The sequence below is a fragment of the Osmerus mordax genome, chromosome 6 (genome assembly GCF_038355195.1).
Source record: "Osmerus mordax isolate fOsmMor3 chromosome 6, fOsmMor3.pri, whole genome shotgun sequence".
NCBI lineage: Eukaryota > Metazoa > Chordata > Actinopteri > Osmeriformes > Osmeridae > Osmerus > Osmerus mordax.
The window spans coordinates 7,786,255-7,810,748 of NC_090055.1; the positions used below are offsets into that span (position 1 = coordinate 7,786,255).

Below are 24,494 nucleotides of genomic sequence, written 5' to 3' on the forward strand. Positions count from 1 at the left end.
CTCTCTCTGACGCAATATCTACTCTCTCCTCCCTCTCTTACCCCTCTCTCCAACCTGTTTACTGCGAGTGATGATTGAGTATCATGGACTCATCTGTCTTTGCGTTTGTGTACAGCCACAAGGATGGAACTTGTTTTATATTTTCACTCAGCATCACAGTCTTACCGAGTAGTCAAACACTGAGGTGCAAGCGAACACTTTAAACAATTTGATGCTGAATGCTACTTTTACATACATCATAAGCAACGAGAACTCCTCCATGTTCACAAAGTATAAACTTAACACACAACAATTGCTTTAAATAAATGAATACACTAAGGCCATGCTATCTACAGGGGCCACACTGAAGTGAAAAGGGGTGATTGTAACTAAATGGGCTGTCTGCATGACCTCACCATCACCAAGGGAAACGGTAGCAGTTTATGGAAAGAGGTTGTAAGCGGTGCTCTCCACTTAAACTGCCAAGAAAACACTCAACAAAGATGTTATATTCTACTGCTTGTGTGTGTCCTGGAGAAAACGTTTCCATGGAACTGTTCTCAATGCAAGATAGATAGTGAGGTTTAAACAGATGCCAAAGTCAGACAGTCAAAGTCTTCCTCCTGTGGAGTGCTTGTCACACACCAATAGTGAAATGTAATACGACACAACAGTAGCACGTGACCCTAACCCCAAGTAATAAACGTTCACAGTGCCGTATAAAACACACATCTAAAGTACATATCAATTTCAAATAAAACACAAAAAAGTCTCTCAATAAAATTCTTTCGTTTTTTAATAGACAAATAAATATAGCTTATCTGTGGTTTCATACAGTAGCAGACAGTTGGTTTGATTGTTGTGTCCTCAGAGGATGATCCTCATCTACCAAGCAGCCTGCCAAATGACTTCATCCGGTAGGTCGGCCCGCCTTATTGACAAAGAGGGCCAACGTCAGGCTTAATTGAAAAAACATGACTTTACTCCTTCTCTTCAGTGGACACACCAATCAGATCACATTTACAATAACAAGTCGAGATTAAATCAAACCTTAAAGTGAGGGGGATGCTAAGTCAACACCATTGATTTTTGCCCGCGCTCACACACACACACACACCACAGTAACATCTAGAGAAGTAGGCGGGTACATATTCTATCAGATAACAGGCAGGTGCGATTCTTTGGAATCCGTCCGGTCGTAACCACACTTCATACATTATCTCAAAAGTGCACCCGATCAGAAAGAAGGATGTTGAAAAGGATGTTGAAAAGGCAGTCCAACAACAATTATGAACACGACAGAGTAAGGATTTGGAAGTGAAGAGTGGGTCACTAGTTTACACACAAGTAAACAGGGAGTGTTTTAGTACAGGTACAAGTAAAGCATATACAAAAGTATTAAAAATAGATGAGATATTACACTCTTACGCACTTACATATTGCATCTCACTCATTTAATATTGCATCATTATATCATTGTATAGTTTTTACCTTCTACCCTCCATTGCTTTTAGCAAGAAACTGTAGTAGTAGTCTAACAATAGTTGTATCACTTTGACAGAATGGATAAAAAAATTGATATAGGAGTGTTTACATTACATGGAGATCACCTTGAGTGTGTGTGTGTGGGTATAAATGTCTGTTTGATCAGGGTGTATGCGTGTACAGTATGTGTGTGTGCAGTGGGACAGAGGGAGGTTGTCAAGTTGCAGTAACAGCGGGGCTCAACTTCATTCTGTCGTGTAGGGGGGTGGAGCGCCCTTGACTGGAACAGCCAGAGTGTCATCGTAGGAGGGCAGCAGTACCTGTCAACACAGACAAGACAGATCAAGCTCTCGATCCATCCCAGTGACACAAACACCATGACAACAACAACAACAACATAGCACAAACATGATGTTCACTACCATGGATAGGAGTGTCTTTTATATTCCAATCTCTGACACTTTAGGACTGCGTGACGGATAAGTAGGTCTTGGTCTCATTCCTACAGTAAAAAAGGCTAATCCAGAAGACTGTCTCTAGGATTGTAACTGATGAGTCAGACCCTATAGCCAGGTCAGGGGAGGAGACAGTGGCCACAGCAACGCCAGCCCTCGGAAGTGACGCTGCGTTTACCATACTGGCCTAATATAGAGCACCATCACACATGGCAAAATTATGTAACAGAGAATAAGGGAGGGAGGGGGGGGGGCTGAACGGAGAGAGAGGCCAGAGAGAGAGGGAGGTGATGCGTGCGGGCAAGGCTGTGGACATCCACACGCCATGTTTACGGCTTCTCTGACGGACAGACGCTCATCTCTACCCCCCTCCCCCTCACATAGTTTGCTATGCAGCCTGCCTCTTCTGTTGGCCAGGTCAGAACAGATTTGGCCCACGTGTTCTCTGTGTGCCAGCGGAGCAGCTACCTTCTGACATGTGTCTGACAACTGGACAACAAGCCTCTGTGGTCCAGCCCATCCCTGCTGGTGTTACACCGCGCCCACCGCACCCCACGGCGTTTTCATCTCCAACAACAGCTGATTCACGGTAGCGGCCTAAATTCTGTGTTAGACGCATCGAGGTTCCATGGGGTCTACTCTGAGTTTCTTCTGGTTTATCTGACCTGCTTGGCCACCACATTGCTGCTTGCAGCTATATTTGTATTCTTATTTTGATTCTCATACAAATGATCCTTCCTAATTCATATTCATGATGAATATTACAGTCAGTAGTGACATCACTACACTACAATAAGATCCTACTGTAGTTCTGTCAGAGTTGGCAGAGCAGGAGCCTGACCGTAAAAGCAGACCCCCAGAGCTCCATGTTTCAGGGCAGTATTTCTCCTGCATGTGAGGGAGCGTGGGGTGACATCTGTGGGGGAAGCAGGGGAGCGTAGGCCAGGTGGCCGGGACTGGGCAATAAGATACCTGCAGGAGGGAGGGAGGGAGTGAATGGAGGTGCGAGGGTGAAAGAGAGATGGGAAATTAGAGTGATAAAGAAAGGGAGAGAGAGAGAGAGAGAGAGAAAGAGAGAGAGAGAGACGGAGGGAGGGAGAGAGAGAGAGAGAGGGGGGGGGGGGGAGACCCACCATGCTAGTGCACTCAGGCTCTACTATAGCCATATTAATGTGTTTGCCAGCGTGGAGCACCGTTCATACACAACTGAAACTCCAGTCCAACTTTATACTTCCTTCCTCCTCCAACATCAGGGCTTTACAGTTGGAAGCCTGCTTGATGCAATCCTACGCATGTCTATAAAACCCAGACTTAAGGGACAGATTCCTCTTTCCTTAGGCTCCTGAAGGCTTTGTTTCCCTAAGAAATGTGCTCTGACAACAATATCTAGACCAGCCAATTTATGACCAGCCGATTTATGGTCAACATCTGACTCCTTTCTCATTGAAAGCATGAAGCAGAGTAGGTTCCTACATTTCCAGCAGCATGAGCACAACAAAAGGCCGAGCTTGTTATGGTCACAGCGACCCAGAAGCAGGCTCTGTATAACTTACTGTGGTATCGTTGGTGGTGACGTAGACCAGGATCTCAGTGGTTCCTCGTCCAGTCACATACCTGTAGCAGTTCCACACACAGGCGATCAGGTAGGCCTGCCAGACACACACACACACGGTCAGGACAAATAGTATACATAAACACATGAAAGTCAAAAGGTCAAAAATAAAACCTGTTCATTGTATACACTGTTTGATTTGTTTGCTGTCAGTTTGTAGTCTGGAGCACAGATACTTTCCAGAACACAGTGGTCATTGTGTGTGACAGTGTACGGCCTAACCTTAAGCCTAAACTCTATTTCCTCTACCCAAGGAAATAGCAGGGTGCAGATGTCAGCCTTTATACATCAATGGAGAAGCTGTTCCAAAGCTCCCCTGTCTATGAAGACTCTATCTCCCAGCCAGAGTAGGGGGGTGTAGAATTCACTCAGGACTGGCACAAAAAACAAACTCGGTGTGTTTTCTGACATCCCGACATCATCAGTCTCACAGCAGAGGCGGCAGCCAAGCACAACACCATCTGGTAAGGCCATCGAGCCGCCACCACCAGGACAGGACCTGGCCCCTGTGGCCCTCTGCCGGAGCCACCTCGACGCATCAACACCTCTATCACGTGCACGGCCTCCGAGAGGACCTCTTCCTCTCCGGCAACACGTCAGGGGAGCGCTCAGATACGGCAGTGAAAAGACCCATTCCTCACATCCACCTCACACTTAATCACTGGTTGCTTTGGCGCACGGTTCACTTCTAACACTCTGTGTGTAGAAATTGGATTATTGCATTTGACCAGAAACTGAATCCAAATGGCATCTCCTGTGACACTGCTGGAGTCTCCTTCTAGGCTTGTCAGAGGGATAGAGGAGCCCATATGAGCATTAAATTAGTCTATAAATGGGACAAAAAACCTTGGTGTATTAGCCAGGCTCTAACAAAAGATACCCTCCACAGAGACACAAACTATGATCTAAGTTGAGAATGATAAACTCTTACACACTATTTTCCTCTTTAAGGAAATAAAATAAAAACATTAAAAAACTATAAATATAGGTTTTCTTCTGGGACAGTTCCATTTACATTTAATCATTTAGCAGACGCTCTTATCCAGAGCGACTTACAGTAAGTACAGGGACATTCCCCCGAGGCAAGTAGGGTGAAATGCCTTGCCCAAGGACACAACGTCAGTTGGCATGACCGGGAATCGAACTGGCAACCTTCGGATTACTAGCCCGACTCCCTCACCGCTCAGCCAACTGACTCCCAGTTCCGACAGAACGTTTGGTGTTAGGTGTGTGGAAGCAGTAGGTGACTGACAGGTTCACCAGCAGGGCTCTGGCAGAGATTAACAGGCGGTTAACAGACAGAGGTGAGCTCTGTATGAATCTCGACAAATGGGCACTGTCATCAGTACCAGGTGAAAGCTGTCCAGGGTTTCCAAGAGCAACAGCACAACAAAGCCCTGCATCAATGGCCCTCTTTCTAGAGTTAGAAGGAGGGCAGCAGATCCAGAGATTCCGGCCAGGGCCTCAGCTCCAGGGTTCCCCCACTAAAATAACTGGAATAATTACACAGACGACCACAATTTTCCTCTGTGATCTATACAAAAGTGTGCCTTACTCATAGCCAGTCAACCACATCTCTCTCCACCCTTGTGGTACAGGTAACGCCAAACCTGTATAATACTGTTCATCACTATGTAAACACCCAGGCCTACTCACTTCGAGAACAGACATGAGGTAACGTGTTGATAATATTTTCTGTGGTAGGTCAGACTATATATATAGTCATCAACCTTGACATTCATTTCCATAATATGTTTAGTTATTAACTTGTTCTACTTGTGGGTTCCAGGCAGACCACTCTCCCAGTCAAACAAAGGTCCGAGCAAGCAGGAAGTGTTCAATTTCGGGGGGCAGAAGGTACCTTGAAGGCCAGGATGCAGCTGATGAACAGCAGCACGATCAAGACCAAGCACACGTTGCTCAGAGACATGATCTCATCTCGGTAGGGGAAGTTATCCGGCTGACAGGCAGAAGGGAAGACAGAGGGATTAGAGAAGACGTCTAGCAAACGAAAGCATCTCACCTCTTACTTTAACCTTGTAGATGTGCATAGAGAAGTGGAGCAATAAAGGGAGAGAAATATAGAATACTCTTGACCCCTTTCAGGAATTAACTTTAGCATTCCTTATAGAACCTATTTATAATAGAATTGCATGTAAATAGATTGTATGTGTTCTATTCTGTCTCGGAGGTTAAAGGAGATATCCTCTCACCAGCTGTAGCAGGTAGTCCTGGATGGTGTTGGGGTACACCACGATGCTGACAGCCACCAGGGTGTTGAGAGCAAAGTCGAAGATCTGGTAGCAGAGGAACGGGACGATCCAAGCAGCGTGTTGCTGTGTAAGGGAAAACATCTGAGTTGAGACACCAGGGAATAGCATTATAGAGCACTGGAGAAGGTGGATATTTCTAAGAATAGAGAACACAGAGAATCCAAACTCTGCTCTTTAACTAGAGCAGAGGATGTAAATCAGCTGGAATGTTAGAGGCTAGTCTCTCCAGATGGAGATATCCAGATCGAGTCTGTAAAGCAGAATATAACCCACGCTGTTTTCTTACTCATTCGGAAACCCAGCCCATGGCCTTGGGTTTAAATCAACGTTTACTGCAACATTTTCAGGGGGAAATCTGGGTATCCAGAATACAATTAAGAAGTGTAAAGTGTGTTGGCTCACCTTGTATGCTCCGTAAGTGGCCATTCCACAGATCAGTATCATCAGCAGAGAGATGGCCGAAGCGATGCACATATCTGTATCAGAAGAGGAGGAAATTACATCATGGTCTCAATACTAAACTCTGTGTGTGTGTGTGTGTGTGTGTGTGTGTGTGTGTGTGTGTGTGTGTGTTTCTACCTCTGTGTCTGACAAGGACACGGTGTGCATGACAAGAGCTGCTCTGCCCAGATGTCCTCAGATGAGACCAGTTGTGACCTCATGTGATTGCATGTTTGCTTCACCAGCTAAAATCTATACATACACTCCTACACACTGCTAAGGTTAAGAAAAATGTCTCGTATTATTTTTACATCGTCACAGCCTTGATGTTGTCATGGCCTGATTATCCAGACATGTTTGTCACTGCTGTGGCACACAATAATTGTGTGCCAAAGTGTCTTTCTCTAATTTACTTATATAACTAACCACAGTGTGTGTGAGTGTGTGTGTGTGTGTGTGTGTGTGTTCTCATGCTCTATCCTTGGGACTGATTCTATTGATGTCCACCCGCTCATGCTGAAGCAGGCCTTTGGCAGGTCGAGCACTGTCCTCATCCTAAGAGCCCTGGATCAGTTTCACTTCAATGAACACACATGGTGGCGTTTCTAAACACGGGTGGATTGTTCATTAATTAGCTGTATTGGACCTGTAAATCAATTGACTGTAATGTGCAGTATCAGAACACATCCAGAGGTTTTAAGAAAATAAAATAAATAATAATACGTTTAGAAATAATAACCAAACTACCCTTCTATTAATCCACTTCACTTCTATCTGTGCAAAGCCAGCAGAGTACTTATGCTATGCTAGCCTGTGTGCTCCTACAGCCTGTGCAAGGGAAGCCATGCTCTAACCAGAAGCCGGGGATCACACAGGGATGTCTAATCCCTGGAACTGGGACAACGCTCTGCCTCATCCAGACGAGCCCTCAGCAACCGGCCCACGCCACATCCTCCCTGGCAGACAAAGGCTGCCCTAAGCCTCCGACCTGACCCAGGTACAGCTGATGAAGCAGGTTTGACAATGCACTCTGCAGATGGACATTAGATACACATGCTGGTGGGCTGGAGGAGCTTGTTTGATTAGAGTAACATAGACCCTGGCCTGCTTTCCATGATAGAGGGTGATCTATATGGTGTCCCAACCCCCCAAACGGTGACTTCAGGAGTGAGTGTAGCCGAGAGCCCAGACTGGGACCTGGAGCGTCCAAACAACATGGCCGCCAGCAGCAGCTACTTACTGGCATCATCCATGACGTCCATGTCGTTAGCGAGCTCAGCGCTGGTCAGGTGATACTGGTCTGGATCACCGAGGGCTGTCAGGAGGATCAGCAGCACCACCGCGTTGATCAGCTTAACCACAGGTAGGCAGGCAGACAGACAGGCAGATGGGTACGCAGGCAGACAGGTAGGCAGGCAGATTAAAAGGAGACAGACAGGGAGACAGACAGAAATTGACACAGAGGCAGGAAAGTAAGCAGACAGACAGAAAGACAGACAGACATGTAGGAGGGGACAGAGATGATTGAGATGACTATTAATAAGATTAATTTGTGAAATTCAAAACATTTATTCTGAGAGCCCTCACTTGCTCGACGGTAGAGATTCAAATGACATTATAAAGTCGGATGGTGTGTAGGCATAGGGAACTGAGTCATGGGTGCAGTAAATTATAGAATGGAAAATCCCGTTGCATGCTGATACATGCGACTGTATCTACCTGACAAAACACCTGAGCAACCTGACCTAATTAAAATTGTATAAGAAGGATTCTATTTTTCCATTGGTGTTGAATTACATTGAAACCCTTCATGGACTATGAATGGCCTAGACCAGACATTTTTATAAAGTGAAACAATTGATGCCTGATTGACAATATATTAATTGCGTTACCAATCACTATAGTCCAAAATCGAAATATACTTGACTTATTACCGTTATCAAGAAACCAGCTGCTATTAACTGTAATGTTCTCTTGTAATTAGTATCAAACAAAGACAGTGTTATTAAATGGCAGTAATCAAGTCAATCGTTACGTCCATAATTGCAGGTAAACCAGGCTCACCATGTACCAAATACCCAGGATAACTGTGCCTGTCCGGACATGGCAGCAGAGACAGCAGCTTGTAGAATACCAGCGGTCCCACGGGGAAAGCATCATCTTGCAATCTCTTTATAGATCACAGCTAAATTATCATTTACAAGCTATGTATGTGGATGGTTATGATGATAAAATCCCGTTATTTCCGTTGGATGTTCAGGTGTTCCCGTCTATGACTGCCTCTAAAGCGACCGCAACTGCTGTCAACCGCGCAGTTACAGCACTTAACTCCGAGTCAGATTGACAAACAATGCACCATGTGACCACCTAGATAGGATCAGACAGACGGTGATGTAACGCGTCAGTTCGAGAACAGATTCCCCGAGTCGCAGGAATATGTAACGATATGTAGTAGCTGCAAACAGGAAGACAACATAGGATCGTTGAAATATTTTATGCTTGTGTCGTGAACGCGCATTTTAAACCTGTCAGCTCACCTGTCAATCATCCAAGAACATTGGGCTACAGCAAAAAGACGAGGAAAATGAGAACACATCCACAAATGTCAAATATAGAAAAGAGCCTTTATTCTTTAGCCTTTTTTTTTTTTTTACATATGGCTTTGCAATTCTTTATTACAAAGGGGGTTTACAAAAGGCTTTGGAGGGCTTTTTAAATCGTCTATCACAGGTGGACGAGGATGGAAACAGTTCGGGGATGTCGGGGTGGAACAGCGACACCTGTTTGGCTCTTGATACGCCATCACAGAGTGAAGAGCAATACAACAGACCATTTCACGCTCTCTGTATACAGGTGCGGAACACTGAAGGACCCGTCAACAGGATAGACTGGAAGAGCGGTTACTAGAATGGTTGCTTTACCAATAGGACTGGCAAAAAAGCTGAAATGAGACAGTTGAATAAATGTCTGGCTGGAACACAGGAGCTGGTCTCAGACTTTGGCTTCCTGTAGTCCAGACCACAAGAGGTCCACTTTCTCCACACATGATTAATCTCAAAATCACAACATCACAATTTCTACACATGATCAGAATTATTATTATTTTCCTTCCTAGATTTAAAATCGTACTACGGTGTTCCAATCAAAATATTCTATGGAATTAGAAGACACAAGAATGTGCCAAATATCATCAGTCAGAAAATGCATTGATAGCTTCCAGTGTGTCTGGATTCAGTCCAATGTCATGCTTGTGCAACACATAAGACAAAGAGCTTGAAGGTGTTAGCGGTATTCTCTGATTTTAGGTCTCTATTGTTAATCCATGACATGACCAGTGGGCCAGTGAGTTGCATAAACAGGATATGGAGTGGTTTTGCATATCGACTGTGAACCCAATCTCATGTCTCTCTTCTGGCCTTCTTCTTCTTCACTGGTTTGGACGGTTGGCTCTCCTCAGCTTTCTCTGAGGAAGGAAACAATCAAAATCATCAGTGAACCATCAGTCTCAGCCTTTGATGTTTTAATAATTTTTTTACCCCTTTTTTTTAACCAGGCACTACAAATGTGTTAAATCTGCTGCTTTACTAAGAGGGCCCAAGAGGTGACTGAAGGTGAGGGTGTGCGTCTTGTGTTTATTCCAACAGACGTGAAAGTAGAGGTGATGGTGAGGGGCTTGTAGTAGTAGACTCCAGAGTTGGGCTCGGAAGTTAAAATGATGCAGTTTCAACATCTGTCAGGGGACAGTTATTAAGCAAGTCCAGTCTGTGTCCACACTCAAAACTTAAACTTACAAAACCTAGGTGTGTTTACAGTTTACGTTAATGTGTTTGTGTGGGTGTGTGTGCGTGTGTGTATGCGTGTGCGTGGATGGGGGGCTCGTTGTCTGAGGGGTGCAACTCTTGCAGCGATGGTGGTGAGCAGCCTTGTGTTTGCTCCATTAGAGAGAGAGTGCGAGAGAGTGAGAGAGAGAGAGAGCGAGCGAGAGCACGAGAGAGGGGCTGAGGGTCACTGTGGCTGCTGGGATAGCTATTCAGACAGCCAGGGAGGAGGGGGCATCTGGCAGCCAGCCCCGGGACCAGACCACTTCCTACGCCCCCATAAATCACAGGCTGGACCTGGGGCCAGGAGCTCCAGGCAGCCGAGGGCAGGGGGGGAAGAGGGCACCCTCTAGTGGTGAGGAGGAAGGCAAGCCGGGAGCACAACTCCGTGGCACTGGTACAATAGTCTGAGGGAGGCGTGTGTCTGTTTGTGTGAGTGGGCGGAGTCCTGCTGCTGGTACGTACTCTGTGCAGGAGCAGGGAGGTTGTTCTGATTGGCTGAGGGCTCAGCCTCAGCTGGAGTCTGAGGCACTTGTATCACGGCAGGGGGGGGCTGGGGCACCTGAGGAGGAGGAAGGGGGGAGGGGGGACACAGGGTCAGGTAGGAACATCAATTCAACGTGATACTGAACTATCCCTTATCCTACAGAATAGCAGAATGTAAATGTCATGCAACACCCCAAAGGTCAACATCAAGGACACTAACAAGGAAGGAACATAACATGAATCTGCCCAACTCCTTCTTGACAGAGGGGGGGGGGGGGGGGGGGGGGGACTTCGCATGTGACCTTATTAGAGGCCAGGAGAGCAGATTCTGACCTCCACTGCAGCAGGGGGCACCACAGCGCTGGCTGGCTGGGAAGAGGTGCCCGTTTCCTGGGCTGGCTGCTTCTTCACGGCAGCCTCCGTCTCCCTCTCTGGCTCCTCTCCGTCCTGGTGACAAGGGCATGCAGGGACAGGCTGGCATGAGGAGAGCAGGATGACAGCACCCTGGGGCCGGGCTTTTTACAGCAGTGAGACGATTGAGTATTTCTGACGTGATAATCTGTGACGAGCGTGTGCAGTTACGATATCGGCCTTCACATAGGTCACCCTGTCCAGAAGCCATACGTCGTGTGTTTGTTTGTGTGTGTGTGTGTTACCTGGTCAGCCCCTCCTCCTCCTTCCTCTGCCGGTTTCTTCTTTTTCTTCTTCTTCTTTTTCGATTTCCCGCTCCCGTCTGCCGTGGCGTCGGCTTTCTCCTTCTCCTCCTCATCCGACACCTGAGGGACAGTGAGCGCAGCGTGAGAGCTGTTAGCGTGTTGTGTTTTTAAGGGGAGATTTAACTGGTGGAACCGTCCCACAGAGTCAAGTCTACAATGTCCAAGGCTGAAGTCAAAAGATAACCAAAATCATTAGTCTTTGTCTCTTGAAAAGCCAGACACAAAACATTGACCCACAACTGTGAGCATGGACCTTCTCCAACAGGAGACTGTGGCGCTCACAATCTCCCCGAACCCCCAGTGACTCCTGTACCTTGGCAGGCTCTGGGGGCACCTCCTCCTGAGCTGGGGGGGCCACTGCTGGGGGGGCCACTGCTGGGGGGTCCTCCACCACAGGGAGCTCCTCATGGTTCACCCAGGCCTCAGAGGGGGCCGCCCAGTCTGAACTGGGGTCCATGGACTCCCCATCTGGAAACACAAGGATGATCTCAACAAAACTAAATAACCGCATAGGACCAACAAGGTATAAGCAGTGTTACAGTACATATGTATATCTGCATGAAAGTATGTACAGTATGTGATTGTTTTGTACGTGCGAGGTTATGTGTCCGTGTTCTCTCCACGTCAATGAGGGCCTTCTTACTCTTTCCAGACCACTCGTCTTCTACTTGTGGCGGGCCGAGCCAGGGAACCTCAGTCACAGGCGAGGGCTCCACAGCTGAAACACACAGCGGCATGTTCTCAAACAACGCCACCACGCCATCTACTGGCTCGAAAAGGCAGCACTGTTCAAAGGGCTGACAAAATGTCACGACTTTACAAGATAGGGAAACTATATTTACTGTAGCGGCTTCTTCCTAATGGAGACGTTGCTTGTTATATATAATTTATAAAAAACGAATTTTAAGTTGCATAAGTCTGAGGGCCTTTCGTTATGTTACAGAGACCTGCCATGTAATGGAGAGAGAAAGGAGAGACTTACGAGCAGTGCCAACTCCGGAGCACATCCCAGCGTCAATGACATTCCATGACCCTGACAGGAGAGATAACACTATTCAGACGACACACACCACTGAAAACATCTCAAATATTTATTTTCCCAACTAGGGCATGTTTGTTTGTGTGTGTGTGTGTGTCTGAGTGGCTGTGTGTGTGTTTTTGTTTCAACAATAAGCAGTACATGTGGGTTGCAGGTGTCCAGCATTCCCTGCTTAGCCTCACCCTCTGTTTCCTGCCCCCATCTGGAGGCGGGCTCTGGAGTCCCCTGTGCAACACTGTGATTGGCAGGGAAGTGCACCCTGTCTGGGCCAGTCACTTGGGTTGGGGCCTTGACAGATAAATCTGTCCGGCCAGCATCGCTGCTGTCAACTGACACCAACAAACACAGACACACATTTGACACCCGTCCAGAATACACACATACCAGCTTAGCTTTCACACTTTACTTGGGAATCCTATTTAAAGGATTCCGAGAGAAGACCAGCATAAAGATGCCTACTTTTTAAATGGGAAACAACTTTCTTTCTAATGCGTTTACAATATCGTCAGATTTGGGGGTTAATCACAGATACAGCATACATATTTTTTCATCTTCAATGTTGACTGTTACCTTGAGAAGTGACAACATCTTTCTCAGCTTTGGCCCTGGAGACCTCCCCTGAGAACAAGGTGAAGAGCATGTCATTAGTCAGTACCCAGCTCCACACTTTCCATAATAGCCTTGGGGGAGCAAGAGGTCTTAAGGGAAGCGGGTGAAGATCTTGACAGTATTTTTAGCAGAACCTCCCCACGAGAGACCAGAGAAACTCAATAACAGGCAAGTAAGAGATCCACCTTCCACTCTGGACTGACTGTGTGTGTGTGTGTGTGTGTGTGGCTCCAGAGACCCTAACCACGACGCCAAGGCCCTCTTTGGGTTGTAAACAGTGAGGCCCGGGTGGCGAGGCCTAAACATACCTTTCTTCTTCTTCTGGGCTCCAGCAGCAGCCTTGGGCAGCTCAGGGGGAGTGATGCTCGGGGGGGAGCCTCCCCCCCCGGGGCTGCCAGACCCATCTCCGGGGACCTTGTCCTTACGCCGCTGCTCTCGCTTCTCCTTGTTACTGACCTTGGTCTCCCACGTGCCTGGGGTGGGGGAGACGAGACAGATTACTTTGTACGCTTTTATTTGTCTACTTCACCAACAGGATGTGGATCTATAACAGCCTCATACCCTCTAGCCCCCCCCCCCCCCCCCCCCCCCCCCCCCCCCGTTTTGAGAGTGTTTAGGCTTTTACCCTCTTCTGGTTCTTTGCCATCAGCAGTCCCCTTCACATCCTTCACAGCTTGTTTAGGCTTCTTCTTCGCCTTCTTGACCTTTGAATACAGAAATCACATTGAGTTTCACTCCCTGGTTGTTAGAGACCAGTAGAGGGGGCAGCAGAGAGGAGACTGGAACATGCAGGCCACACGGTGCACCTCAAGAGCATGGGGTGACTCTCAATCAAATCAACACTGGCCACCCTAAACATAGACCTGGAGTCCACCTACCCTCAAACATTGAGAGCTGACGAGCCATCCCTCTAAAGACAATTACCGTCCATGTCTACACAGATTTCAGAGTTGTGTTTCAGTGCGATACTATGCACAACAATGACCAAGTCAACCATGTGGGTGGTGCAGGATGTAGAGAGCCCACAGTGAACAAAGTCTAAGTCTTGGGCCATCCTTCAGGATTATGCTGCATCTGCAAGCTAAAATGGTAACCTGACACTGCCAGCTGGTCTGGCCACATCACCACAGGATGACAGTGAGAGGCCAGAGAGCTGCTTCACTTAAACCACCAGTGCATATCTGATAAGGCTGACAAGGAAGTAGGATGGTTGACTGTTACTACCTACTGTACAACACATCTGACAACTGCAAACGTGTCTTGGGGTGTGGCTATAATTACCTCGGGGCACTATTATACCGAATCTTAAGTCCAAAGTTTGACCGACACCGATTTGGCATATTAAGACATGCCAAGGAACATACTGAGTGGCGATTAAAAATTACCCACATTTCGCAGGACGTGTCAAGCTATAATCATAATCCGGTTTGGCATCTAGCTCGGAACTCTTACCTCTGAAACCTTTTCTGGCTTCACATCTGTCTGTGCATGATGCGGCACATCCTCAGTCGCTTTGATTTCCTCCTGTGTCTCGCCTACCGCACGGCCGTTTGGCTGGGGTTTCTGTATTTGGAGCAAAGACGAATCCACGTTAGTCAACGCACAATACATGCCTCTAACAATTCACACTCCAACACTTATAGGTTAGCCATCTAGCTGCCAAAAGTTAGTCCCGAATTTGTATCTGGTTTAGCTATGTGAATAGCTGTCCAAACCTATGCTACCTAAGAGTATATTACTGTTGGCTAAAAACAGAGCTAGCTAGCAACTGCCACGCTTGGCCAGTTCATATGCAGATAATTTTTTGGCATGGCTAACGAATGGAAGTCTGAAAAAAAGTAGACATTACCTTTTCCACTGGTTTCCTCTTCTTCCTCTTAGGCTCCTCGTTCCTAAGCATTGGTTTGGTGAATACTGCTTTAGATTCATCCACGCTGTCAGCGACGGCGGTAATGGTCGGTCGTTTCTTGAAGACACCACGACAGGCCCAGGCCCACAACGCCACCATGAGCACTAGTCCAATACACGCCGCTAAGAGGATAACCCATGGCGGATAAAGCTCGGGCTTTAGACCCAAATCCACACCTAGCTCGGAGTGCAGGAGGTTTACGCCAGTGGAGAGTAGTTCATTCAGGCGATCTGCAATCAACTTGATCTGCTGCGAGGTCGCGTCCTGCCAGTTATCTGCCATTTACATCGATTCCGGTGACAGACACACTGAGAAACTAGGCTAACAAGCCAGCTAACATTAGCTAAAAATAACAAAAAGGTTTAGACATGCCAAACAGTAAAATCATCACCTGCTTGTCATTGCCACCTAGCTAGCGCGTTTCCCTTTCTGATTTAATCCCCTTAGCCTATCTTATGAGCTAGCAAATTCACGTTTAGTAGCTACCGTTCGCTTCCAGTGTCGATCACGGGTTCAGCTCAGGCGCCTTCTTTTCTTATCATAGATCCTGTCACTTGATTATATTGAGGAACTGACAGTCTGCCAAATAACCAACCATGCTCTCCTTCAACACTGACTGACAAAGCAAGGTGCATTCTCAAAAGGATGACGCCCTACAAGGGAATGGGCGGTCGCAAGAGGAATCCCGGTTGACGATTGGTGCAACGTCACTTATAGGCGTGGAAAAAGCAAAACTGCCACATCTCACTGTATAAATCAATGGCGAATGAATCATGTTATAAAAAATGACCACCGCCACGTTTATGAAAATGGGAGAACAAAAGAGAATTTAAAACGACAAAAAGGAAACATCAATAATAAGGACGACAAAAAAGTAGCTTGCATCCAAGTTTATTTTGAAATTCCCTACTCCCCCTATACAAGAAAAAATGACTTTCCACCAAGGCAGAGGTGAACTGTCAGTGATAGTAAGTATTCCGTTTAGGGCAGGAAAAAAATAATAATCACAGTGTCTTTTTTTTATTTTATTTTTTACTTTAAATACTTCTACTGCTGTCATCTTTGGCTGGGTTTCGGCTGACAGTTTGCTGTCAAAGCCAAATTCCTGGGAAGTAAAGGTTTAAGCCAATAGAGCAGAGCTGAGGGCTTCAACTTTACAAAGCCAATGCAGGAATGTACTGTATATTTCTTCAGAACACAAAATAAAAAATAAGAACAAGCTGTCTGTGTTCACAACACAAACAAAGTTACCGCCAGGGGAGTGACAGCATGTTGAATTTAATAAAATTGTATAGACAAAAAATAAATCTACAAAAATGGAACTAGGTAAATATTACACAACGGTAAACATGTTTTTGTCAACTTCTCTAAACAAAACCAAAGTTCTTGGTCTTAATGGCTAGCAAGAGTTTCTGTTTCAGGATCTGTTTGGAGGAGTAGAGAGGCACGTAAAGGCGCGAGATGCAGGTGTTGGCGGTGGGCAGGTGCTGGTCGTCCGGGGGCCGGATGGTGATGGAGGGCATGGGCTGGAAGCCCTCCTCACTGGCCGGCAGAGACGGGCTGGAGGTCCAGAAGTACACCTGAGACACGGAGAAACCAAATAGTATTAGTCATCTCTTTAAATAACCCAACTTTTGATCCTGTCGTGAGTAGTCAAGGTTGTCAAGACCACTTACCAGATCTTGCCTCTCTGTCATGCTCATCTTCTCCACAATGGACCAGAACCAACGCTTGAACTGCAGCAGCTTGTCTGCATTCTCCCCTGTAGAGTGCAAGAAGATTAATGATTAGACAAAACAGATGAGTCAAAAGATCTTCCTTAACGGCTGACTCAGTCAGATACAACAGGCTGATGAGTGTGTGCGAGAGAATAGTTAGAGTGAGGAAAGAGATTAAAAAAAGGAGACACTTGCCAGATTCGTCATTGAAGGACGTGAAGCTGATGAGCATCTGCACATTGACCTCTCCACAGCCATTGACCAGCAGCCTGAAGTCCTCGGCTGTCAGGTCCTCCAGGGAGTTCTTGGGAAGCACATCCAGCAGACCCTTCCTCATTGCCTGGAGGGGGGGGGGGGGGGGGGGGGGGGGGCGTCGACAGCAGCTCAGTCTCAGTTTAGGCTCATCTACTTAGATGTGGCTCCTGTTTATGTCTACCAATGTACAGGTGCTGTAACACAAGTGTTGTTTACTCACATGAAGAGGTTGCTCGGCAACAACCAGCATTCTGTGTTCGGCGTACTTCCTCACGTATTCATAAACGTTGAGAGGGGTCACAGGCATGTTCACCCCACCAGCCAGCAGCTCCACCTGATGAATGAATGAAAGCGAGGGACGTCGCTTAGGCAACCACAGTACCTCAGCACGCAGCCTTTTCATCACGCAGGACATACTACGCTGAAGAAGCAAATCTTCCCCGAAGTCCACTTCATTGGACCCCCCCCCCCAAAAAAACGTAGAATCTCAATTGATCCTATGGATGTTCAAATCTACGGGAAGACTCCCTTCATACCTGCCCCGCCCCTTCCTCCTTGCAGAGGTCGATGGCGAACGCCAGGTCCATGGCGGCAAAGACGGCTTCCGCCTCGCCGGCCTGCGAGTGACGGATCAGCTGACGCAGGCTCTCGTACATCACCGGGTCGAAGAAGGCAAAGTCATGCCAGTTCACCTGCACACACACACACACAGTTGTTAAAATGGTCTGACATGCTATTCCATCGACAGAGAGCGTATACAAGTGTGGGCTGGCCTGGGTGGCGAGGCCGTCGTCTTACCTTCCTGCCCAGCAGCACTTTGATGACGTGTCTGTTCAGGGTGATGGGGCACAGCTCGTTCTGCAGCAGACACAGGCCCAGTATCCTGAGGAGGAACACATTCACACGCTTATCTCCTTTGTCCTCGGACACGACTGGTTCCGCTCGACGGTGCTGATCCAAGCTACACCTGAAGCGAGCTCCACACTGCTCTGCTTCAACAAGATCAACTAGGGACTATTAGCCCCCCTTCTATCCTTCAGTCCTTACCTGCCGATGTTCCGGAAGCAGTTGAGGCGGGCCTCGGTGTTCTTGCCGGGCCTGGGGCAGTAGAACCCTCTCTTGCCGGGCTGGTAGAACAGGGGGGCGTTGTCGTCGCCGTCGTCAGGGTCGTCCATCTCCATGTCGACAACACTGCGGGTGGAACCGTGGCGCTTGCGGTTCTCTGCCTGCTAGAACCGTGGAACGGGGGGGGGGGGGGGGAGAATTCAAAGTGAGATTTACTCGTATCCAAACTCGTTATGCATTTTGCAGGGTCACATGACGGCAAACGATTTCTCAGACACAGGACAAACACTTTGCGGTCTGAAGGGGAGTTTACTTGTGCTTTCTCAGGGGCCTCCAGCAGCCCCAGGTCCAGTATGCTGTCTGCTCCGTTTTCCCTGTTAGGAGACAGGAAGTAGTATCAGTTAGTGATATGAACCGATTCGTGATACATTATGAATACGCTTATTTCGTTAGTCGTGAAATTGCGTGATTGTGTACCTTCCGTGAGCAATGAGCAGCTCCATGGCCTCCTCCACGCGGGCCCTGAGGGAGTCCTCACTGGCCAGCAGCAGCAGCAGCTGGGCAGGGGACAGCTCCAGCAGCATCCCCGTGATCTTACTGGCAAACGCCTGGGGGGGGGGGGCGCAGGAGCACAGCCTGGGTTCATGTCTGGCCCCTTCATACCGTCACCCACATACAGTACCAGTGAGGTCTGCTATATAACTAATATGCTCCCAGTCACAAAAAAATGGTGAGGCTTATTTCAGTGTTCCAAGTGAAGTGGAGCGTGTTAGTTTTACCGGCTGCATGGCGTGGACGCGGGGGTACAGCCTCTCCCCCAGGGCCTGTCTGTGGGCAGGCAGGGGGTCGGGCTCGTCGCTGGGGTTCCCCTCGGAAGCCGGCCTGAAGGGCCGAGTGTCGATGGACAGCTGCCTCCTGGAGTCCCTGTCACAAAGAAGCCCCGTGTTAAAGCAGATTTGCTCAGACCCTCTGAGAAAATCGCTGGTCTAAACACGACGGTATGGAGTCACAGCAGGAAGGAGCAACGTCACGTCTGCACCTATCCCAGTCCTGGAAGTTTAGAGACGGTTCTCCAGGACGGGAGGGAAGCGACAGTGAAAGCGGCCCCAAAGTCCAGCCAGCTGGGCAGCCTGGAGTCAACCCCCCTCGCCCCTCCACTCACCTGTCTCTGTCTCTCCTGGAGCCTGCCCTCAGCCCACCGCTCCTCCTCTCCCTCTCCCGGTCCCTGTTCCTCAGACGCTGCATCAGATCTGCACACGCACGCACACACACGCACACACAGAGAAGGAGGAACGTTAAGAAAACGCTTCATTTAAGTGTTACGGAAATCTCTATATGCAGCCCCCCCCCCCCCTTCCTCCTCAATCACCACCACCAGAGCAGCCACCTCCACCATGTTCAATACAAATGCCATCACATGAGGTGGGCGGGGGGAGGGGGGAGAGAGAGGGCGGGGGGGGGGGGGGGGGGTAAAGGAAATTCCATGGTAGCGTCTGTGGTCATACTTGAGTTGTAATCGTGATGACACGTACTGCTGGCCTGCATGCCCTTGCTGACGCTCTGCACACAGTCCAGGTTGGGAAGCTTGTCGTTGGACAGGAAGGCCAGGGCGATGGCCGTGTAGAAGCTCCGCGCCACGCCGCTGCCCTCGCCCGGCTCGTCCTTGAAGGTGACCTTGACGCGGTGCACCGCCATGGGCGTGGTGGTGCACCGGCGGCCGAAGTGGGTGTTGAGCTGCCGCATGGTCTGCTGGATGAGCTGGTCGCGGTCGCGGTCCACCTCCAGGGCCAGGTCGCGGGACTGCAGGTTCCGCAGCTTCTCCATCTCGCGGCGGAACTTGGACTCCTTCACCTCGAAGCCGCCCAGCTCCGTCAGGATCTAGGGACGACACGGGAGCAGGGCGGTTAGAGAGAGCGCGGACGGGTTTAAAACCTTCGACCCGATTGAGGGTTATGCCCATTTTAACGCGTGCTTGTGTTATGACGAGCCACCCTGTGTGCGTGCGAGACATACCGAGCCAGGCTCGGCGCCGACGTCCTCCATGAAGACGCGACCGAACAGCTCCAGAGACAGACGCCAGCGGCCCAGGAGCATGTCGTGGGAGATCACCATCCCCATGAAGCTACAGTGGGGTCTGGGGAGGAGAGGGAGAGCAGGCGGAGAGGAGAGAGAGGGGAGGAAGAGATTATGGACGGAGATCATCGATTGTGTGCCAACCTACATAATTAACGTCCGCGTGTTGACAGTCTATGGACCGACAAGACCGAATAATGCAGTGAGTCAAGGCCTTCGTCAAAGCCAACGTTATCCATCTACAAGAGGATATCTGAGCAGGTTTTGAGTGCAAACCCAGTGACACCTCCGATCAGGTCCTTCTGTACCTGAAAGAGGGGAGGGGCGGTCCATCGCTCTCGGTCAGGCCAATCTCAGCCAACAGGCTGCTCTTGAGCTGGGCGGCCAGGTCGTGGGGGGACGGGCCGGGCTTCGGGGCCTCCATCTCCTGCTCTGCCATGGGCTGGTCCTCTGCGCCGCGCTGGGCGCTCGCCATGCTCATCACGTTCTTCAAATTGGCAGAGTAGGACATCTTGGTGGGCAGGATCTGCGCCGGGGGATCAAGACGCCACTTTGCTGTAGTCAAAGTGCATTGCTAACGAGCCACGTGTTGGGTTTTTTATGACTGTAGAATGGAAAATGTAGCAGAGGTGACTGGCTGTGTTCCAATATCTTCGCTGGCAGGCCGAACATTGCCTCCTAGTATGCTAGGGCCCGTTTTGAGCATCCTAAAGCTTCCTGCCTTTCCTGAGGTAATCTCAGAACATGAGTGAACAGGTGACAGACAGGTGCTGGTCCATGTCACCAGTCTAACCCCATCAGACATGTGACTGAGTTTCTACCCCCCCGACCCCTCACTGACGACGGCTCGAGCCCGGTGCTTGTAAGTGCCCTGGGTCCCAAGGTGGGGTCCTAGTGTGGATATTGGAACACAGCCGGTGATGGGTGCTGTCCGGTGCAGAGTGGTGGTGGGTGGTATACCTGAGAGGAGGGGAGAGAGGAGCCCATGTTTACCTCCAGGCAGTTCCTGTCCATGCTGGCCTCGGCCAGGCCCTTACTGGCCATGTAAGAGGAGGAGGAGGAGTACAGGCCCTGACTGGGGCGGCCAAACAGATCCTCCTTCCTGGCATTGGGCTGGTAACGGAGCGAGCAAACACACTTGTTAGGGTTTTACTATGGGCTGTACGGTCGCAGATGACGTGTATCCTTTGAGATTTGTCGAGAGTGACTCTGCAACCTCATGCGCAAGTACGTACGCAACCGACGTGACCAATGGACCAGTGAGCATGGAGGCTGACCTGCAGGAGGTGCGGCTGGTCGGCCAGGGGGATGGCCTCGGCCAGGGGGACCTCGAAGGGGTTGGGGGGGATGCAGCCCAGGAAGGTCATGGAGTCGGAGCGGCGGAAGAACGGGTGGTTCTGACCCGTCTCTGCCGGGACCGGGTCCTCGTCTTTGTCTTGGAGGGTGGAGCCTGTTGAGGAGGGGGTCAATAACCAATGGAACACTTATAAACTCACCACTTTGAGCAGCAATTACATTTCCTGTACACCAAAACTGCTAATAAATCGCTTTCCTTGCTTGACACTATCCTGGATTATCAGATACTGGCATTAAACGGTCGGGTTGATTAAAATGAAGGTTCTACTGTGGATTTCTGGTCTGTTCTAAGCTGGGGGGACTGTACCTTTAGGAGATGCTTTCTTCTTCCTGCCTCGTCTCAGTCTAACTGTCTTTCTTCCGTGTCTTTCCTGACAGGCCAGAACCCCTAACACTGTTTTACACACCAGCATGCAGACCGGGGGGGGGGGGGGGGGACTTTAACATTGGCCTCTCATCCGACCAAGCAGTGGTACAGGCCTACGACTACACACAGACTGGGTCCTACTATTCCATCATACTCACTCTGATTGGTGTCCTCGTCATTCTCGTGCTCGGAATCCTCGTTGTCCAAACCCAACTCCAGAATCTCCCGGTTTCTAGGGAACGAACAAACAGAATGGTCGGCAACGGGAGCCACGAGCCCTCTCGAGCTTTCGATCTCTGAACTTCGGAATCTCCGACCGAAAACAGTCTCGCTTGAGAGAAACAAAACATGAAACAACTGGAACCAAAACACACAAGATGACAAGGCGTGGGCCCGCCCCCCTCACCTCTTCCGGTCTATCTGGGGCGTGTCCAGGGTGGTCTGCTGGTTCATGGCCTTGATCCAGTAGATGAGCGCCTGGAAGACGTAGGCCACGTGCTTGAGCGAGCACACGTCCAGCACGGGCAGCACGTCCGAGTGCTCGTCGTTGTGCGAGCGCATCAGGGACAGGGCGTAGTTCAGGAAGTCCCCGCGCGCCGACATCATCCCCTGGCGCGCCGTCAGCAGGGTGGCCGCTCGCCTGGGGGGGGGATCACAACAGATGTCACCCACAGGAGCGCGGCTCTCGTTAACGCCAATGCCCGACTTGGCGGTTTCTCGCCTACAATATGGTTTAGTGACTGATGATTGACAGGTTTTGAGTTGAGGGGAAGCCGCTCGGGGGGGGGGGGGGGGGGGGGGGGGGGGGGGGGATGGACTCGTCCCAGAGAGGAGGCGGAGCCGTACCTGCGTCCCTCCAGCGTGCGCAGGGTGGCCTCCTCGCGGGCCGTCATGCGCTCCCTGCGGGCCGAGTGCTGCGAGGCGTGGAGCGGGTGGGAGGGGTGGCCCGGGTCGCCGGCGGACGACAGCGCCGAGCCGTAGCGCAGCTGGGCCTCGGTGGAGTCCATGATGGACACCATCCAGTTCCAGGTGGGGATCAGCTTGTCTTCCACGAAATTCTGAGAGACACGCGCACACAAAACGGTTTACTTGAATGGAAACAGACCCGGTCTGCGTCAAGACGGTGTACGACCACAGTGACTTCCTGTATTGCGTGACAACAATGCTCCTCTATGTGTGTGTGTGTGTGTGTGTGTGTGTGTGTTCTGCGCTACGCCCGTCCGAGTCCCTACCTGCAGGTTGACGGCGTCCTGGTAGGTGAGCTTGACGGCGGCAGGGTACTGGGAGTACACCAGGTGGTTGTACTTGGGGATGAGACTCATGAGGTCGGAGATCTGGCGGATGACGATGCTGTAGGCGCGGGCCAGGCTGCTGGCCGAGGTCAGGTAGCTGCTGGAGTTGCTCGCCTCCAGGGCGGCCGCAGCCGCCGCCGCCGACGAGCTGATGGCCGAGCTCCGCCGCAGGTTGGACGGGTCGATGTAGATCAGCCCTGTGGAGCTCGCTGAGCACACACACACACACACACAATTAGGTTTCTACTACGAACAAGTTTCATGTATGCGCCCAAGTTATTTTTGTTATACTAAAAGGTTGTTCTGTGTAGGTGTGTGTGTGTGTGTGTGTGTGTGCCCCAGTATGTTCTGTCTAGGTGTGTGTGTGTGCCCCATGATGTTCTGTCTAGGTGTGTGTGTGTGTGTTTTGCGCCCCAGGATGTTCTGTCTAGGTTCTCCCCTCCAGGGCGGTGCTGACCGGCAGGCGTGGAGGTGCTGGGGGGGGTGCTGCCTGTGGCCCTCTGGCTGGGGGTGTTCCTCACGGCCCACTGCATGGAGCGCGGCGCCTGGGCGGCGCTGTTGGCGTGGGAGGAGCTGGTGGTCCGCTCCAGCGGCTCGTCGATCAGGAAGGTCTCGTTTTCCACGTCGTCGCTCTGGCTGCTGCTACTGTCCGAGTCGCTCGAGTCGTTGGACTGGGAGTCGTCCTCGGAGAAGAAGGCGGGGACGCTGCTGGCGCCTTGGGGAGGGGGAGGAGTCAGGGAGGAGAGGAGGAGGAGTCAGGGAGGAGAGATCGGGGGAAGTGAGGAGGCAGGAGAGAGAGCAGCTTGAGTGAGTGACTGGATGTCGTCTCTCCCTCCTCCCCACCTCCCCCAGGTAGGAGTGCAGGTTAGTGATCCACACCACCACAAGGCCAACCTCTACAGTCCACCAACATGGAGGGCACAGCTCAAACAACAACACTGGCTCGCCTTTCCCTCTCACTGGCCTCTATCATCATCGTAGTGACTTGGACCTGGGTACAGGCACAGCAACACTGAAACTCTTAACATTTACAATGCCGCTATGACAGGACCAAGGGCCCCATTAGTGAGAGATGCAGACAGGAAATCGGAAAGGGAACAGACCCAAACACCAAACCAGTTAGCCAGCACCCACAGAGAGACTAGGATAAGTGTGTTATTCAGAAAGGGGGGGAAAGAACAGGAAGTTAGACTGGACAGAATGACAGGATTAGTTAGTGGTGATGTGATGGCGTGATAAGTGAGATGGGAGGGCTTTGCTGTGGGGATTCTCGGGAAGAAGAGCAACTCTTGTGCACTCTGCAAGTTCACTCTGGCCCTGAGCTGATATGCATCAAAGTAAAGAGAAGCCCATACCAAACATAGGAAATGCCAGGGAGACCCTACTTCCTGCAAATGAAATACAATCAGGGTTTTGAGCCAGGAGGAACTGAGACGGTCTGCTGTGATGATGTCAGCACTTTGGTCATGTCAACAGGCGGTCAAATCAACGTTCGTCCTCGTCAAGGAGCTTGGGGAGAAGCGGGCTAGGGTGTGTCTGGGGGGGG

The 24,494-nt window shown here is 50.1% G+C and overlaps 3 protein-coding genes across 4 annotated transcripts in view; all 3 read right to left on the bottom strand.

Annotated features, from left to right (window-relative positions):
* Nucleotides 1-799: 799 nt before the first annotated feature.
* Nucleotides 800-8,439, bottom strand: LOC136944679 (lysosomal-associated transmembrane protein 4B-like). Its single transcript, XM_067238535.1, has 7 exons — nt 8,310-8,439; nt 7,486-7,597; nt 6,207-6,280; nt 5,745-5,867; nt 5,393-5,491; nt 3,473-3,568; nt 800-1,784 (listed from the first exon to the last, which is right to left on the bottom strand). Exons 1-7 carry the CDS (start codon nt 8,403-8,405, stop codon nt 1,710-1,712), a joined length of 675 nt encoding a protein of 224 aa, XP_067094636.1. The 5' UTR covers nt 8,406-8,439; the 3' UTR covers nt 800-1,709.
* Nucleotides 8,440-8,850: 411 nt separating this feature from the next.
* LOC136944921 (protein LYRIC-like) lies at nt 8,851-15,425 on the bottom strand. Of its 2 annotated transcripts, none has more exons than XM_067238868.1 (13): nt 14,763-15,425; nt 14,366-14,476; nt 13,539-13,617; nt 13,222-13,386; nt 12,875-12,922; nt 12,487-12,633; nt 12,248-12,298; nt 11,909-11,983; nt 11,579-11,733; nt 11,206-11,325; nt 10,883-10,996; nt 10,529-10,625; nt 8,851-9,708 (listed from the first exon to the last, which is right to left on the bottom strand). In XM_067238868.1, the coding sequence occupies exons 1-13, from the start codon at nt 15,102-15,104 to the stop codon at nt 9,644-9,646; spliced, it is 1,569 nt and encodes a 522-aa protein (XP_067094969.1). In that variant the 5' UTR covers nt 15,105-15,425; the 3' UTR covers nt 8,851-9,643. The 2 variants fall into 2 exon arrangements, with proteins under 2 accessions (XP_067094969.1, XP_067094970.1); XM_067238869.1 differs by having other exon boundaries at nt 10,883-11,108.
* Nucleotides 15,426-15,697: 272 nt separating this feature from the next.
* Nucleotides 15,698-24,494, bottom strand: part of ubr5 (ubiquitin protein ligase E3 component n-recognin 5) — a 28,406-nt gene continuing 19,609 nt past the window's right edge. The window contains exons 39-59 of the mRNA XM_067237278.1: nt 23,406-23,663; nt 22,889-23,157; nt 22,503-22,714; nt 22,063-22,296; nt 21,815-21,888; nt 21,211-21,383; nt 20,927-21,046; nt 20,242-20,459; nt 19,874-19,994; nt 19,393-19,738; nt 19,023-19,110; nt 18,640-18,784; nt 18,338-18,468; nt 18,174-18,234; nt 17,843-18,021; nt 17,594-17,678; nt 17,332-17,487; nt 17,016-17,129; nt 16,736-16,880; nt 16,499-16,584; nt 15,698-16,402 (exon numbers count right to left, since the gene is read on the bottom strand). Coding sequence (XP_067093379.1) covers nt 16,190-16,402; nt 16,499-16,584; nt 16,736-16,880; nt 17,016-17,129; nt 17,332-17,487; nt 17,594-17,678; nt 17,843-18,021; nt 18,174-18,234; nt 18,338-18,468; nt 18,640-18,784; nt 19,023-19,110; nt 19,393-19,738; nt 19,874-19,994; nt 20,242-20,459; nt 20,927-21,046; nt 21,211-21,383; nt 21,815-21,888; nt 22,063-22,296; nt 22,503-22,714; nt 22,889-23,157; nt 23,406-23,663 — 3,428 coding nt within the window. The 3' untranslated portion in view covers nt 15,698-16,189. The remainder of the gene's footprint in view (nt 16,403-16,498; nt 16,585-16,735; nt 16,881-17,015; nt 17,130-17,331; nt 17,488-17,593; nt 17,679-17,842; nt 18,022-18,173; nt 18,235-18,337; nt 18,469-18,639; nt 18,785-19,022; nt 19,111-19,392; nt 19,739-19,873; nt 19,995-20,241; nt 20,460-20,926; nt 21,047-21,210; nt 21,384-21,814; nt 21,889-22,062; nt 22,297-22,502; nt 22,715-22,888; nt 23,158-23,405; nt 23,664-24,494) is intronic.

Excerpts from the sequence above, each read along its gene's own strand:
- LOC136944679 (XM_067238535.1), bottom strand. The coding sequence starts at position 8,405 with ATGATGCTTTCCCCGTGGGACCGCTGGTATTCTACAAGCTGCTGTCTC. Across the intron at positions 7,598-8,309 it reads TCCTGGGTATTTGGTACATG|CTGATCAACGCGGTGGTGCT; the intron begins GTGAGCCTGGTT and ends CCTGTGGTTAAG. Across the intron at positions 5,868-6,206 it reads CCACTTACGGAGCATACAAG|CAACACGCTGCTTGGATCGT; the intron begins GTGAGCCAACAC and ends TCCCTTACACAG.
- LOC136944921 (XM_067238868.1), bottom strand. The coding sequence starts at position 15,104 with ATGGCAGATAACTGGCAGGACGCGACCTCGCAGCAGATCAAGTTGATT. Across the intron at positions 12,923-13,221 it reads AGCCCAGAAGAAGAAGAAAG|GGGAGGTCTCCAGGGCCAAA; the intron begins GTATGTTTAGGC and ends CCTTGTTCTCAG. Across the intron at positions 12,299-12,486 it reads ATGGGGGCAGGAAACAGAGG|GGTCATGGAATGTCATTGAC; the intron begins GTGAGGCTAAGC and ends CTCTCCTGTCAG.